This window comes from Parasteatoda tepidariorum, chromosome 4 (assembly GCF_982258835.1).
Source record: "Parasteatoda tepidariorum strain Cologne lab strain chromosome 4, Ptep-v5.0, whole genome shotgun sequence".
NCBI classification, from domain to species: Eukaryota; Metazoa; Arthropoda; class Arachnida; order Araneae; family Theridiidae; genus Parasteatoda; species Parasteatoda tepidariorum.
This window is the reverse complement of record NC_141758.1, coordinates 96,174,673-96,193,179: the sequence shown is the minus strand read 5'-3', so window position 1 is coordinate 96,193,179 and position 18,507 is coordinate 96,174,673. Positions and strand designations below refer to the sequence as shown.

The 18,507-nt window shown below is 30.1% G+C and overlaps 1 protein-coding gene across 2 annotated transcripts in view; it reads left to right on the top strand.

Moving 5' to 3' along the window:
* LOC107454229 (rho GTPase-activating protein 44) overlaps positions 1 to 18,507 on the top strand; it is a 73,096-nt gene that overhangs the window by 41,433 nt on the left and 13,156 nt on the right. For both annotated transcript variants that reach the window (XM_016071341.5, XM_016071340.5), the window contains exons 4-10: positions 326 to 437; positions 530 to 606; positions 4,837 to 4,960; positions 8,631 to 8,781; positions 11,266 to 11,393; positions 13,011 to 13,058; positions 16,302 to 16,365. In XM_016071341.5, coding sequence (XP_015926827.1) covers positions 326 to 437; positions 530 to 606; positions 4,837 to 4,960; positions 8,631 to 8,781; positions 11,266 to 11,393; positions 13,011 to 13,058; positions 16,302 to 16,365 — 704 coding nt within the window. The remainder of the gene's footprint in view (positions 1 to 325; positions 438 to 529; positions 607 to 4,836; positions 4,961 to 8,630; positions 8,782 to 11,265; positions 11,394 to 13,010; positions 13,059 to 16,301; positions 16,366 to 18,507) is intronic.

Below are 18,507 nucleotides of genomic sequence, written 5' to 3'. Positions count from 1 at the left end.
GAACTTATCAAAAGTGCACTTAAATTAATGGACTATTATTATTTTATACCTTACATACCACCTTTAATGAATTAAGGAAGAGAGTTTTCATGAATTGTCGTAAAGAACTGTTGTCTTAACAATTATTTTTTCTTTTCAAGCATGTATAAAATGTATGAATTTTTCTAATCGATTTTCTTTTTTATCACAAATCCTATTTTTTACTGACAAAGTTTTTCTAGTTATCTTTATACTAAAATTAATTTTTAATTGAAAGGACTGTATTAGTGACCTTCTTATACTTGTTTACAAAGTTAATTTCTTATGAATTCCCATACTTTTGTAGATTAACGTTGGTTGATTATGCTCACATTCAAGATACTCTGGCAAATGACCTTATGACCTATACCCTTCAAGTGAAGGAAGAAGTTGTCGGACCCCTTCAAAACATACTAAATGTAAGAAATTTCCTCTTCTCCGTCTTTTCTAATTTAATGTAAAAAATGAAATGAAAAAAAATCTAAAATTAAATATGTTTTTAAATTTGCAGACTGATGTTTCCAATATTCTGAAGTATCGAAAGCAGCTATCAAAACTAACGTCTGAAATGGAATCTGCCAAGACAAGGTTTGTTGATTTCTCTATGTTAATTTCCTCTGATATATGAAACAGTGTTTGTAATTAAGAATTTTCTGTTAATACAATCTAAAATTATAATTTGATTAAACTATTTATTTTGAAAAAGAGGGTTGAAAGTGAAGCAAAATTGCCTATCGAGCTCAAATTAATTAAGTAAGAAAAGCTTCATTAAAAATTCCTTTTTTTACTTCAGGAAGCATCTTAATATTCATTTTAATGTCAAGTATTAATCTATTGACTTGGTTTTCTAACTTTTATTTATTTTTTACCAAGAATCGAATTCAATCAGTGTACTTAATACCAGAAGATTAATACCTCTAAAAATCTTAAGTATTATTTGTTTTAATTAGTCGACCGGACTGTGTAGAGATCGAGGAATTGACTTTGCACCAAAAAAATTCTGGCTTTGAATCCCGATCAAGGCATGGATGTTCTGTCATTCTCTGTACTATCTGTTCTTACTGTGGGAGCAATGTTGGCCCACCTAATATGGTGCCCCTGAAAAAGTAACCAACAAATCTGCTCTGTAAATGCCTGAATTGACGAAATGTTAACACAGCTGGTCATCAGGAATAAAAATATATTATTTTAATTATAATTAAATAATAGATTATAATTTTTATTCTGTTAACAAAATAATTTTTTATTTTCTTAACAAAACAATTTTTTATTTTGTTAATAATTTTTTTTTGATGATTGTATCCTCTATGTCAGTGTTTCCCAAACTTATGGCCTTTGTGTACCCTTTCTAAATTTTTCGTAACGCTGTGTACCTTTAATTAAAAATTGAATGTATTTTTTTAAAAATATGTTTATTTTTCTTTTTTGATACAAAGTTTTGTTAAGTTAATTTGCATCAGTGCGAAGGATGATATTGTTTTTGCTGCTATAAAAAAATTGCACAAAAGTTAAAGATCACAACTGGCTGTTGACACCACTAATTATTAACTGTTAACTCAGCAAAATATAGCTAGGAGAAAAATACGTAATTGTAAATTTTCATGGCTAGCTTTGTTTCTAAATAAAAATTTTTGAAAAATTTCGTTTATTGCAAGATATTTTGCATAAGAACACATACCCCAGCTAAACTGTTCTTTTACCCCTGGTGTTTACCCTGGTACCCAAAGTGTGGTATGTGTACCACACTTTGGGAAACACTGCTCTATGTTAAGTGTTTACCAGATGTGGTCCTGGAATAGTGAGTGACCTTTATAAAAAATTAAAGAGCTGTCCCTGCTTAAAATCTTTAATAATTGATTATTCAATTGTATTAAATCCATTTCATATCAATTATAATTGTTTTTCAAGCAGTAAACTTTGACAAAACACCAAATTTTGATATGCACAGAGATACATAGTAAGTTTTTAAAGCAGAAAAAAGTCATCTTTCAACATTTTGAATTTCGTGAAGAAAAAAAAATTTTTTTTAATGAAAAAATTCTCAAAACAAATTCTACTCTAGGATATACTTAAAAATTAAAGGTACATGTAATTTATCCAAAGTGAAATAGAGAATAATATTTTTAAATAGAATTTATTCATAAACGTTAAACACTTTCTATATTTTAATTTTATTAAACACTAGCCTCCTATGGCTGACTAGTTCACCTTTATGCAGAACTTAGAGTATTTATAGGTGTAAAATCGTATACACAAAATTCTGGGCAGTATGTAAGTAGAATAAACTCACATTGCTTAAATGAGAGTGGATTTTATTTTTGTCTCTTACATGTTCATATGGCGTCAAGGTGAATTTATCGTTAAAATGAATACTGCAACATATGTTAACATTAAAAGAAAAATATGCAAGCTTTAAGAACATTTTATTTTTTTTTAGTGGTTTTGCCTCCTTCTATTTTTAAAATATTTTTTTAAAAAATACTGTTTCCCTGACATCACATGTTCTAACCTATAACAATGGTTTTAATCAAGAGAATTTTGTATTTTCGATACTGTGCCAAACCACATAATACCAGAAAGAGGTAAATTTTTTTTAAACTACCCCTTGAAAATTTGCCAACTGCTGAAAAAAAAATTCAATCCAAATCGGTGCTCCCTTTTGCGAGTCATTAGCGAACATTCATCCAGATAAGGCTTTCACTTTGATATATATAGAAAAGTAAATGCTTTCAAAGAAATTATATTTCTTTTTACTTTGTAAATACACCTTACATTTACTTTGTAAGTGTTATATTGCATTTTATTTTATTACCGTCATTGAACAGCCAACCCAATTTTTGGGTTTACTGCTACAGTCAATCCCCGCTATAGTGAACGAGGTTTATAGTGAACGAGGTTTATAGTGAACTCCCAGATATAGTGAACAAAATGTTCGGTCCCGTGCCTTGCTATACACGTATAATGTTATTTTTTGTGGATATAGTGAACCAAAAAAGTGAGGAAGTTGGATATAATGAACTTTTTTCTGTCTTCGACAGATTTTTTTTGTAATAACTTTGAACTTTCTACTTCAAAATAAATACATACACCGATTTTTAAAACTATCTATAGAGGGGAATGTAGCGATAAGCATTTTTTCTTGTTTGCTTCTATTATCTCACTTTCCCATTCCTAAACAAACCAAGCAGATGTTTCCAACCCAGGCAATTGATGCACCACTAAGGTGTCAGTGGGATCAATATGCATTTTTTAACATAGGGAATGAATCATTATTGGTTAAAGGGTTGGACACTAATATGTGTTGATAAGGCCCTCATTTCAGTTTAAAAAAGCCTGCAAACAAGTGTCTCAAATTTAACTATAACGAGCAGTAAACGTAAAACGTTCTTCATTGATGAAAAAATAGGCTTAGTCAGAAAAATTGAAAATGGATGCAATCAAGTTGATATTTCCAGAGAATATAAACTATCAAAATCTGCAGTTTGTAAAATATGAAAAAATGGGCAGTTAATAATTTCTTCTCGTGAAAAAAATTTAGATGCCAGAAAAAAATTGCGAAAAGCTAATCACAAAGATGTTGAAGAAGCATTACTGAAGTGGTTCAGCATTAGAAACCGCAATCTCAGAGTATTTAAACAAATGTCGATGAATTTGCTGAGCGATTTTATGAGACTACTTTTATGTGTTAAAATAGAGCAGGTTAGACAGGTTTAAAAAGCGGAATAACAGAAATTCAGGAAAAATTATCTGAGAGTCGGGAAATGTTGCTATATCTGATGTTGAGGATTGCTCATCAGCTAGGGATTACTAATTTTTTTTGTACACAAGAAGAGTATTAAAAAAATAACACATTTTTTGCTACTACCTAATATTTTTCAGTCATTTATTTGAATAAGGTGTAATAAAAGGGAGGATTTAGGGAACCATTAGTTAAATTACCTGCGTAATGGATATAGTGAACTCCCGGTTATAGTGAACTGAAATGTCGGTCCCTTGAAGGTTCACTATAGCCTGGTTTGACTGTACTAATGTTCAACTCCGTAGCCTTGTAATGCTGAACGCAATACGGAAGACAAGGGAACTCCTGGATCAAATATTGGGAGAAATTTGCCGTCATGAAGCACTTTTTGATGGAACTGACCCGAATTTGCTTTACATGGTGAGGGAAACCACGAAGATATGTCACAGTTAGCCTGATGGCAAGGAGACTCTAATCCATGATCTGTCTACCACTTAGGTTATTTTACGTCAGCACTACGGACCGTGCAAACCAGATGCAGAATTCATGTCCACCAGCCATTGCTGAGATTTGAGCCCAGTTCACCTGATTGGAAGGCGAACGCTCTATCCCCTGAGCTATCACGGCTCATTCCATGTCATTTTATTTTATAACCTTCGTTGAACAGCCTACCCAATGTTTTGGGTGTATGACTACTAATGTTCAACACTGTAGCCTTGTAGTTTTGAACCAATCCTGGATCAGTACCCCCAGAGGTAATGATTTGTTATGGGAAAATTGAGGATTTTGTGACTCGACAGATTTAACGTGGATCAGTCACCATTTACTATACAGGGAGTCTTTGGCCGCCCTCCTATCGAACCCACGAACACTAAAACATGGGCCCAGGCCCTACCAACCAGGCTATCCCAGCCCTATTACATGTCATTTGTAGTATTTTGTTTTAGAATTTTAAGACAAATTGATGTTACTCATTTTATACTTAACAATAATTATGTTATTATTAATTGATGTAGCCCTCCTTTGAAAAAGTTTCATTTGTTGTACATTTTGTCCTACAACTGTCCTACATTTTGTAGGTATCAGAATGCATGGAGAAGTAGTCAGCAAGCAACTAATGCCAACGTCGCCAATGCTCTAACCAAAGCTCAACTTTTGAAAGAAGAAGCAGAAGATATAGTCAATAGAGTAGACCAGTGTCGAGTAACAATTAATTTTTCTTATATATTTGTTTCTTGTATAAGCTAGTTTTTATTTACCAAAACTGTTTTTTCTGCAATGTATTTACTAGAGTTTTTAATTTAACCCACTTTAAGAGCCAAGCATATAAATTTTATTAAATGGGGTATTATTTTCATTAAAAATGCTTAGATCACATTCATTAAGACACAAAAAAATTGCGTGGATAAAAAATTATATTTTATTTAATAAATAAAATGGTGCGTATAGGCACCATTCACCAAATCTATGAACAAACCATTTAGTTGAGCGCTTGTTTTTTTTTTTTTTTTATGAAATTTGTTTTTTTATTTACTGGTTTGCAACTTTCATCCTCATCATCATCATAGTTAGCCAGACAGCCCAATATGAACCAATGCCTACTCTGAAGATTTCTCCATAACGAGTTTCGATTTATCTTTGATCTCCAATTATTTTCATTAATTGCAAGAAAATCAGACTCCTGAGTCAGCCCATCTCAACCGTGACCTTTCCCTCTTTCTTGTTCCAGTGGGTCTAAAAAGCAGTATCTTTTTTATATTGTCATCATTCATTCGAATCACATAGGGGTTATCCAATTCATTCTATTTATTTTTATGTATTTAATAATATCAGGTTGCTTATAAATCTTGTTCGGTTCAAAGTTAAATCTCCTTCTCCAGTTATTGTTGTCATTTACCTTGTATACTCTGCAAAATCTTTCTCTCAATTATTCCGTTGCAATTTTCCTCCTGTTTTGTCATTGCCCAAGCTTTAGAAGCCTGCTTGCAACTTTAATCCCTCATAGAAACATAATGACAAATCTCAAAAGGAATAATTATAAACTTTTAAAAAAAATTTAATTTCTCAATAACCATTTTAAATTAAAATACTTTAATAGTAAAAAATTTCTCAACAGAAAGTGTTTACTCCAATTGAATTACTATTAAATTTTGGGTATCTTAAGAATCCTTGACAATAGCAAGAAAATAAAATTAGTGAAAAATATAGGTTTTTTTATTGAAATGGTGCGTGTACGCACCTTTGGCCGAAATAGATTAAAGCAATAATAAACATATTTATTTCAATATCTTTGTTTCACTGATTAAATTGGTGTGTTGTTTGTAAACGGATTTGCCAACTTCCGAGTAACTAACTGCCAGCTTTTGTATTTAATTGTTGGAATTAAAATATTTAGAAATTTTAAATATTATTTTATCAAATAACAGTAAAACTTTACTTAAACACAATGAATATTGACAAAAAAAATTTGTGGGGAGAATATTGTGGGTTGAATATTGTGGGGAGAGTCACATCGACAATGTCAACCTTCATCTATGAAAAGGTACCCTGCCATAGAATTGAGTTAACATGTCTTATATACTAGTGAATTGGAATAACACTTTTGTAGTGGTAGATACACTACAAAAGTTAAAAATCCTTCTCTCTAAAGAAGTTATGAACTGATTGAATAAAATTATGTATCATTGTTTAACATTCTTATTAAACATGCATCAAAGTAAAATGGTTTTTAAAACTAACTAACTCAGTGGCGTGACAGCCCATTAAGAGGGCCAAGGCCAACTGTGCCCATCTCAGTTTTCTTGACCTTGGGCTCTGGGGTGCAGGAGCATATGTTCCGGTCAGGTGGTCAGCCGAACGCGGAACCCCAAGTGTTAGTTCCCAAGCATGCTTGGTACTCATTTTATCGACCCACTGAAGGGATGAAAGGCTGAGTCGGCCTTGCCCGGCCCAAGGATCGAACCAAGGACCTGTGGCACGACAGCGCGAAGCGCTACCGCTCAGCCACCGGGCGTCAAAATTGTTTTTAAGAAGTTATTATTTAGTCACTATTCTGTCAAGATGTCAAAGAAGGTTTTTTATGTATTGCTATTAAAAAAAGAAATTCTTCCTTCAACCCAGAATTTACAAAGTTGTGATTGCTTAATTCATAAATTTTATTCAGCATATATTCTTCAGATTATGCTTTTGGTAAAACCATTTTAATATTTTCAATGAAGCTACTATCGAATTTAAGAAACCTTCAACTGTTGAGTTTCTTGCATTTGAAATGTGTATGCACAAAATATTAAAAAAAAAAACAGAACCTGTTGTAAACCTTTTGATCCAATTATTTTATTTTTTCACACTAAGATTAAATCTTATTTGTTTGAAGGCCTTACCTTAAAATATTTTAATTTAATTAGTGCAGACAGTATTTTAAGTTATGAAATCTGACACAAAAACATGCTTTTTGTTTCTGATTCTTGAACCCTCAGGGAGATAACAGCAATCTCGAAAGTATGGTCATAACTGTTTAGAGCAGCTAAAAGTGTGGTCATGCAGATAATATTTATAATAACTAGTAGGTCGGCAATGAATTTGCAATTTTTTATCACAAATAAAAGGATGAATAAATAAGTGAAGGATGAACGGAACTGAAATAAAACGAAACTTATTTGTTGCCAAAAAATTTTTTTAATCAAAAATCCAAAGATTTTCTATTGAATAACTAAACAATATCCTAGATATAAATAGGCAAAACTGTTTTCTTACAGATATTAACTCAGTTTAAATTTGCCACTTTAAAAGTTGACAGGAATCGACGCTGAAATATTTTGTAAATGCAGTGTTGTGATACAAACTAAACGAAGTTCAGTTGCTCAGAGGTTCATAAATTCAATGCTTCAGCTGTTTATCTAACTATTTATTAGTTATTGTAACACATGTAATTTTAAAAGAATTATTGAATCTAATCTATAAATAGAGTTAGTATTAAATGTGCATTATTTTAAAAGACTGTCCCACAAAAATGTAACAATATTGATTTAATTGGCTTTGAAAAAGTGATGGTGTGGTTCTTGGCTTAGAAAACTGATATCCATATCACATTGCTGAGATCTATTAATGCATATTTAAAAACAATGTTCAAAAAGATATAAAAACCCTTCCTAGGTTGAACAGGGCTACCACTCCACAGGGAAAACCTGGAAAATACAGGGAATTTAAAAATCACCTAAAATAACAGGGATAATGCATGGATTTAAAATTTTTCTTTGCAAAACTGGGAAAATACAGTGAATTTTGTTTTTTATTTTTGTCTTCTAAAAAATGGTGACCACTTAAAGTGCAATCTATGGGATACTTAAGGAAGATATTTCAGCTATACTAAACTATTACATTTACTATGTAATTATTTGTTTTAAATACGTTCAGCTATATCTTTTTTCTCTAAGTTTCTCCAGTAATTAAATTTGGTATAGTTAGAACAATTTATCTCACACACAAAAGCACAGTGATAGTGTGTTTCCTCTTGATATACTATGTATAATATGTACAGAGAAAACACAGAAAATATTTTTTTTCTGGATTAGAGTAGCAAACCCTGAATATCTTTCATCTCAAACTAACAAGCAAGACATAGGCATCTTATTTTAGACAGGTTTGGCCAAACTCCCCTTTTCCATTTAACTAAATACAGTATGTGACAATTATGATTTTGAAACTAATGTTGTTTAAAAAGTAATAAGTGTATTAAATTTAATATGCTCTAATGTGTGTTATTTGCCAACATGTGCTCTCCATCTTTATGTTATTTTTTAAAAAAAAATATGCTGATAATTTTAATACATTTTTATGAATTTAGAGACATGTGTGGTAAAACCTTTCTTTCCAGGATTCTTTGACTTCCGAGATGTATAACCTCATCAGCAGAGAGCCTGAAATGTCTCAACTGTTTGTTAAGCTGTGCCAGTCGCAGTTGGATTATCACCGGAAGGCTTTCTACATGCTGGAATCTGCATTGCCTGAAATGGAAGCTCAAATCAGTCAGTTCATTCACTTATTATGTGAATAGTAAAATAATTATTAGAGTCACGGTGGCTCAGTGGTTAAATCACTGAACTAACTGGGGTTCAATATCTAGTGGTGGATCAATGGGTGGCAGCTTGTCTAGGATGTAGAGACAGCCTATGCACATTGCAACAATCATATCACACATACAGTAAAACCTTTTTTTGTGCGGTGGATAGGGACCGCATAAAAGAAATTCTACAAAAAAAATATTCGAAAATTTTATGAATTCTTACATATAATAACAACTTTGTACGATATACAACCTAAATTTTTTTTTATGCGATGGATAAGGACCGCATAAAAAAAGTCGGACTCCGAAAATACATCAATGATTCATGAAATAGATGAGAGAATGCTTTCAATTAAATTAAATAATTAAATTAGACCAAAAGAAATTTTGAAAATATTTAATTCTTCATTGTACATTTACATGGAGAAGTTTTCAAATTATGCATTAAATAGTTTGCTGCTATTCGTCATAATCCAAAACGCGCATCTTCTTGTGATGAATTGGTTGAAAATCGCTTTCGTCGCTTGAAGATAGGATTTCAATTGACTTGTTTTTTGGTACCATAATGTCAGTGATCAGTTTTTGTGACGACAGTCGACTGGTCAATTGCTTGTAAACGTCACGATAGTGAGGCATGCATGATCTCAGCTCTTTTTGGAATTTTAAGCGTCTTTCCGCATTGGTATCTATTTTACGAAAATGCGTTTCCAATTTTTTGGAAATATGAATCTCTGCATATATTTTATCTGCTGTAATAGATTCCGGTACTCTTGTCCATTTAAGGGAATACTAATGATTAAAAAATTATATAAAAATCATGAAAACTGCATATAAATAGAAACAAAAGTAATTAATTTATTTACCTTTAATCACACTATAAAATGAATCCTTAATCACGTGAATCGTGTGTAAAACTCTAAATACGAAGCGTATAGTATTTGAGATATGCGCAGACGCAAATTTACAAAATAAAAATAATGGTTTAATTTTAAAATACAAAGTATTTTAGCACAGTAGACGATTTTTTACTGACTTACTTCAACTTGTGTAGCGTAGAATAAATTTTAAACAGAAGAGAAAATGGAGTTGATAATAAATGAACTAATGAAAATAAATAAACAGAGCATCGCGAAGTCCAAATACATCATTGTCAAGGAGACCACGCAATTAGAGTTCATCCACAACATGTATATGCACATTGATAGGATACATGAAACTGGTGCTAACGCCGCTAAGATTCATATACCGCATAAAAATAAATCGCACAAAAATAAAATCACGCAAAACCAATCGCACAAAAACAAAATCGCATAAAAAAGGACCGCACAAAAACAGGTTTCACTGTATATGTAATGATCATATATGCAAAATTACTCAGCTCTAACCTACATGTACCACCACCTTGGCTCACTATGCGCTGTTGTGGGAATGCTTTTTTTCTAGCTAATTAGTTATTTAATTTTGTATCCTTGTAAAACTTTGTGAGAAGAAAGTTTTAACTACTGTTATTTGATTTTAATGTTTTATTCAGTGTTACAGACAATACTTTGGTTACTTTGTTTTTGTAGAAGAACAAGTATCTGCCTACTTAAGATCCATAAGAAATGTTTGAGCCCAAGATATTCACATATTAGAGGAAAGCTGAAATTCGCGAAGAGAAAAATAAAATAAGATGAATAATTAGAGATTTTTAAATAATGAGATCAAATATTTTTTCCATTTTTTTAATTCTAAACTAAATTAATATTTAATAAACTTAAAAGTTATATGAAAATAAATGAAAAACTCATAACTGAAACTTTTTCTAGATATCTAGCCAAGCTCAGACATGTATTCTCTCATGCCTACAAATAGGAGGCCAGTCCAGGTCTTAAAAATAAATAACTAAAACTTTGCATTATCATTCTTTTCTCTTAATTTCTATTGTTCTACAATATGTCTGACAAATTTATCTGTAGATATGTATCGACATACATGCTAAAGTAATTTTTCTATGATGCAAAGAAGAAGAAAAACTTGCAACAGGTTATGAGCTTGTTTTACTTATTAACATGCCTTTTGATTTTGATTATACTTGGTGTGTTTTTCTTTGCATTGTACTTTATGTATTTTTATTTTTCCTATTGTAAGAATATGAAATTTATTTTCATACACATTAAACCTGAAAGTCCCCTATGGATGTCTTACTCCATGTCAGTGACTAAAGAATTGAGTTTGTATTTCGATAAGTAAAATTTTTAACAACACAAATTTTTTTTTTAATTTTTAGTATTTATAACTTTTTGGTTAGCATTATTTAATTTATGCATATTTTAACACAAATCGCTTTTATATTAAATCAATATTTCTTTTTGAAATTCTACTTCAAAAATCAAATCCTTTTTAATAAAACAGATTGAAAAATTCTATTCAAACAGTTGTGCTGAATGAATATTTTTGTTCATAGAGAGCTGGCCTTACCAACCAGTATTTGGTGTATCCCTGGAGGATCACCTCCGAGTGACGAAGAGGGAGATTGCTGTTGTCATTGAAACAAGTGTCTGTTGGCTTCTGGAATCAGCTATGGAGGAAGAGGTTTTTTCTTATTTACTCTATTAATTCCTTTTTTTTTATTTATAACCTCATTTACTATTTCTATGTACAATACCATACCTGACTAGTGTCCTGTTTTTTAATGAAGACTCCTGTATTTTACGACCATCTTCTGTTCACCTGTATATTTTCAAATTTCTCCGTATTTGTTGAAGACATTTTTTGAAAAAAATTTGTGATAAAATATCTACCTATGTCAAAAATACTTATCTTATTCCTCAGCAGATGGTGCTAATTCCAGTACTACAGTGTGTTGAGTGTTAATTGCTTAAGTCGAGCCGCAATGTCTCAGAGGATAGAGTGTTCACCTTCCAATAAGGTGAACCCAGGTTCGAATCCTAGCAATAACTGGTCAATACGCATTGTGCATCTGGCTTGCACCGACCACAGTGCTGATGTAAAATATCCTCAGTGGCAGATGGATCATGAGTTAGAGTCCCCTTGTCGTCAGGTTAACGGTGAAAGGTTTTCGTGGTCTTCCTCTCCATGTAGCGCAAATTACGGGTTAGCTTCATAAAAAGTTTTCCATGAAGGCAAATTTCTCCCAATACTTGATCCAGGAATATCCTTGTCTTCTGGATTGGATTCAAAATTACAAGGTGACGGAGTTGAACACCAGTGGTGGTAAACCCAAAATTGGATCGGTTAGTAAGATCTCCGTTATTTTATTTCTCCAATGTTGGCAGGTATGCAATACAACTCGGGTTGTCAGAGATAGGCTAAAGAGCTGAATCATGACTGTTCTAGTGTGCGTCAAAAAGAGCTGCTTATGCAGAACAGTAAGAGTTTGTGGAAGATCATTGGTCTTCTCGCTGGACCCGCACCCGGTTGTATCGGACACTGCACCCAGTATCAGGAGAGACCTACACATAATGGGTCTTGTATCTGATCCTCTTTGTTGACTTTGTCATCTTGACGAGAAGACTTCACATCATATACTATGTGATTGTGAGGTCTTTTCTGCTTAAAGATTTGAGCATTTAGAACAACATTGCATATCTTGCAGACCTGGGAACTGCAAGATATTCCTATCATGTGTTTGCTGAACTTTACTTCAGCTATAAAGCTTTCATGCTAATCATGATTTAGGGTTAGGGTACAATAGACCTCTGGTCGATGTGTCCTGCTCTGTGGAGCTGCCCAACAAATCTATGTACTATACACAAAATAAAAAAGTAAACACTCTGAATAACCTTTGATGGGATTTTCGCATAGTAAGTTTCAATCCTATTAGTTTGAGATGGTGACCTCAAATGTGCTTATTTTAGTTAGTACAGATGATATTTAAAGTTATAAAACTGACTTTAAATGTACTTAAAATAAATTTTTAGAAACATCTCTAATAAGAGCACTAATGTATTGAACATAAATACTATTCAGGTTTTCAATATTCAGGATTATTAAGGCTGTTCCTATGGTTTTTTTTTAATAACTTAGCAATATTTTCGAAATATTTTGTTCTACGAATTAAAATATTTTGTGTATTTGCTGTTGTTTTGTAATAATACATTTGTTTTTCAATTATTGTAATAACTGTTAATAAAGAAATGCTTATTTTTAATCAATAAATAAAAATGTGGAATTATAATTATTTTTTAGGGACTCTTTAGAATCGGTGGAAGCATGATTAAAATTAAAAAAATAAAAGTAAGTCTTGGTTTCATTATTTTAAATAATTTCATTAATTTTATTCAATTGAATATAAAAGGTTTACTTTGTTTCATTCTTTTATATTAAAACAAGTCTGCATGTCATGAATATTATTTTTTTAATGATACAACAAATGGACCAGGTTACTTGTCCACTTGTTGTACAACTGCAAATAAAGTATTATGTTCGCTAAAAAAGTGTTTAAACTTTTAATTAATTTGCATGAGGCATTAAACTGTCAATAATTTGTGTGTGTAACATAAATCTAATGGTTATTAAATTAAATATTGTCGCAATTTCTCATATACTGGTTGCATTTTTTATGCTACAAAACAATTCAATTTTTGAACTGTTTATTTTAAGATTTATTTCATACAATTAAGTTTCAATTCAAAATGTAAAACATTTGTACATATCTTCAAGTATTTGTTGTAACTATGGCTGTGTCAAAAACAGATCTCAATAACAGATTTATTTTCATCACAGCTTTTGTTCTGAATATCTTATATAATGTATATGTTTAACACCTAAACACCTAATTTTTTTATACTCAAAATATAATTTTTATTACTAATCATTTTAAAACCTGACATCAAACTAAGTTCTATGTTGCATTTCAAAACATGGTATACTAAACAGTTTTATATGATAAAGTTATTTTGTATTAGACTCTGCTTGTTTGAATGCAATTAAATTGACTGAAAGTTAACTTTTAGTAGTAATTTATAAATAATTTACAATAATAATTGAATATCATTATCATCACAGCTTTTGTTCTGAATATCTTATATAATGTATATGTTTAACACCTAAACACCTAATTTTTTTAATACTCAAAATATAATTTTTATTACCAATCATTTTAAAATCTGACATCAAACTAAGTTTTATGTTGCATTTCAAAGCATGGTTTACTAAACAGTTTTATATGATAAAGTTATTTTGTATTAGACTCTGCTTGGTTTGAATGCAATTAAATTAACTGAAAGTTAACTTTTAGTAGTAATTTATAAATAATTTGCAGTAATGATTGAATATCATTATCATCACAGCTTTTGTTCTAAATATCTTATACAGTAGGGAACCGATTATCCGGAACGATCGGGACCATCGCTATTCCGGATAACTGATTTTTCCGGTTTTCTGAATCGCTACAAAAAGTCGTTTTTTATTGTTAAACCCAACTAAAAAAAAAGAAATTATTTGGAAATAATCTTAAAAAGAAGAAAGAACGATGAAGTAATACTCTAATGATTATTTCCAAAATGATGGTAAGGTAAACATCTTTCAAAAAAGAAAGAAAAATCCGAAAATCTAATGAGGAAAAAAACATTGTTTTAAAAAAATGGTGGGAAAATTTATCGAATTTCGCTCCGGTTTTTTGGTTTTCCGGTTTTCTGATATCCGGATAACGGGTTCTGTACTGTATAACATATATATTTAACACCTAATTAGTTAAAACGATTTTTTTAATACTCAAAATATAATTTTTATTACCAATCATTTTAAAACCTGACATCAAACTAAGTTTTAGTTTGTATTTCAAAACATGATTTACTAAACAGTTTTATATGATAAAGTTAATTTGTATTAGACTCTGCTTGGTTTGAAAGCAATTAAATTGATTGAAAGTTAACTTTTAGTAGTAATTTATAAATAATTTACAATAATAATTGAATATCATTATCATCACAGCTTTTGTTCTAAATATCTTATATAATGTATATATTTAGCACCTAATTAGTTAAAACAATTTTTTTAATACTCAAAATATAATTTTTGTTACCAATCATTTTAAAACCTGACATCAAACTAAGTTTTAGTTTGTATTTAAAAATATGATTTAATAAACAGTTTTATATGATAAAGTTAGTTTGTATTAGATTCTACTTGGTTTGAATGCAATTAAAATGACTGAAAGTTAACTTTTAGTTGCAATTTATAAATAATTTACAATAATAACTGAATAATAAGTTATCAACCTTAAGTTGAAAATGAACAAGTTTAGTATTTTTTTTAAATATTTTGTTACAGACTGTTAAAATGTATAAATATTTAAGCTTTATCTTATACATGAATTAGAAAATTTGTTTTTGAATTAAAGTGTATTTCTTTTATTAATCCAATAAGTTTAAGATATTTTTAAAAATGAAGCGAAATTCTTTACTACTCTTGTTTCTAAAAAGTAGACATTTTTAAACATTTAAGTGTCTCTGAATGAACTGATCGTAAAGACACGGTTGTGTAGGGACCGAGGGTGTGCAGTATAGGTCCCCGTTAAACTGTTCTACTGTAAAGTGCTCGAGTTCGCACCACGTATTATGCAAAAGCATGCTTTTCACATTGTTCTATTCAACATTTTCCCAATTCATTCAACCACAATCTATTTTGGCATGTTTTTGGTCCATAGCCTATGAAAGCACCAATCATTTTGCATGTTTGATGAAATACTCCGCATTCAAACAGAATGCATTTTGGCGTACTGTCAGTTCAGTTCACAACGTCATTTTACATGTTTGCTGAATTACTTGAGGGTCCGCATGTGCTCACACTGAGCTGGGTTTGGTGAGATTATTGCCCTCTCATGTTCAACATTGCTGCATTTTGCAAGATATTCTCATGTTCAGGCTTCATTTTCCACCCTCTGAAATCAAACCAAAATATCTCTTGTTTTTCAAAAATGTTTTTATGGTGGCTAATATAATCAAGAAAAAGAGTCCTTTATCAGAAACTAGTTATTTTATCATGATTATGTAAAGTCTTTGAAACTTATTTTGCATTTTATGTATGTATATAGGGCTTGAAAATATTTTTAGTTCTTAAAAATTACTTAAAAGGTGCTTATTTTTTCTTCAAAGATTTGGCTGTGCATCCTGGAAAAGTAATTCTTGCATTTCTGAGACCAATGGGAAATAGACCCAAGTGTAAGAAAAAAAAGCAACCAAAGAATTTAATAAGAAAGTTATAACAGTTAATATTGGACACATCAAAAGCTGGGCGCTGTCTACTCACAATTTTGCTTTACAAAGAATATCCCATTAGATAGCTTTAAAGAAATAAAATGTCAATAAAAGTTAGATGCTGGGAATTTTTCCTTCCTGACTCTCAGGATAATGGTCTCATGGTTAATTGCTATTTTTAGTTCAGTTTTTTAAATTCATTTCAAATGCTAATGTTCATATGCAATGTTCTACGATGATATCTCATAGTTTTTTTTTTTTTTTCACACGTCTTTTTCAGAGTGCTTTTGATTCGAGTTTTCAACATTTAATTGAAGATGAACGAGACCCTCATAATGTTGCTGGTAAATATTTTTTACTAATAAAGCTTAATTTTAATCATAAATCAAGTAGAAGTTTTTTTTTATTGATCAAGCACAACCTAAATTTTTTAAAAAGAAATTTGAGATTTGTTTATTCCTGAAGTATGATGCTGAAGAAATTTTTTTTTTTTTGTATTATGCATTAAGTTTATTTTTTGAATAAAGTTTTCAGGTACAGTGCTTAAACACAAAAACGTATCACACTGAAGAATTTTTGATCTAATGATCGGATCTTCATGTTCTAGGACTAAATCTTAATGACTCGAGGGGGTGACCTCAAATATGCTAATTAATTAACGCATATGACATTTTTAGTTAACGAAATGGAACACAAAAACAAACTTTCTCTGAATAAACATACTTTTTTTATGGGTTCGGATTTCAAAAATATAGGAAATATATAGGAATAAATATGGGAAGCAGCCGCAATATGAAAAATACGGTCCTAAAAGTTAAGTTAGGAGAGTGACCGAAAGTAGAACCGCTTAATGTTAACTTAACTTTTTGTGTATTTTACCACGTTTCAATTTTTTGCTCACAAGTATGAATTTCCTTTTTATCAAAAATATTCCCATGCAAAAAATAACTTTTAATAAATTTTTTTTTTTATTATCTTATTTAATAATAGTCAAAAAATTTTTACCAAGAATTCAAAAATGCCAGTAGCATGCGTATGTTGGCATAGTTTACACCAAGGAAAGTTAAGGAATCCATGATTAAATTTAAAGCAAACGCTCTTTTTCTTAGCCTTATGCATTCAAATGAGTTGGCGGAGAGGAAAGTGTAAGAAATAATAGCAAATTTTAATTAAATCAAAACATTGGCAACCATATAACGGTTTTCGAATTCTACGCTAACGTGTAGACAGATGTAGAGGGAATTAATTAGAATAGATTTTCTTCCGCACTCAGTTCAAGGTTGCGGTATAAAAAGATTACAGATTATATTAATGATTTTTATTTATCGAAAAAGTATTAAATAAGATAATAATTTGGTTTTTAAATGTTAGGAAATATGTTATGCATATTTCAGCTTGAAAAGTTTTTTTTTTTTTTTTTTTTTTAAGAAAATAATAAATTATGTTCAGAAATAAAATTAAGAATTAAAAAAAGTTTACTTATTCTGGAGTATTACAAATAAAAACTTTTAAATCTGAAAATTTAAACTGTCGAGTTACACAAAAAATTGTCCTCATCCCCATTCAAATAATTTGAAATTTCATATTTTTGAAAGATTTTACTATAACATTATTTGTGGACAAATCTGTCTTATCCAAAGAGAACAATGTGAAACATTTTTAATTCGATAAAATCTCTTAGGCTTTATAATTTTTTTTACGTTGTTTAATTTTAAAAATTCTGTAATATTATTTGGTATTTTCAAAGTATGACTTCTACACCTGACACATCCAAAATTTGCAAGTGGCTTGCCAAAAATAGGGAATCGACCTAGACAACGGTAATTAGTTTTGTTTAAATGCGTTTATTAATAGCATATTATTTTACACAAAACAAATGGAAAGTTTCACATTTAGTCTTATTTTTTAGTCTGTTTTGAACATTAAATGATAATTTAGATTTCTGTATACAATTAGTATTACCAAATTGTATTACCAAAAATGTAAGCTTCCGAATGTACATTACAAATTATCCTAAATCAAAAAATATATATTTTTATCCTTAATCAATAATTCTTTCAATAAAAAAAATTATTTAAATCAATTAAAGTTTTTGAAGTAGTGCACTGTGGGCCAGAAGACCATGATCTTTGGCCAAAAGTCAAATATTAAATTTTCAACTAAAATATGTGTAGGCAGTTTTAATATAGCCCAAATTAAGTATTCATAATCATTGCAAATATTATAAGTATTCATAATTTACTTCCTGAACCAACAAGAATACCATGTTCTGAAAAATGTTTAAAATTTTTTTTTTAATGTAACTTTTAAATTTTTATTTCAGAAATATATATAGGAATTTCACCTTACTGTTGCATTTTTATCAGAGTAATTAGTCTAAAATTATAGTACAATTTTTCAATTTGTTGGATTAGTTAATACTCTTGACAAACTTATAGTTTCTATTTTATCATTTGACATTTTATAATGTTTGAATGACTTTCAAA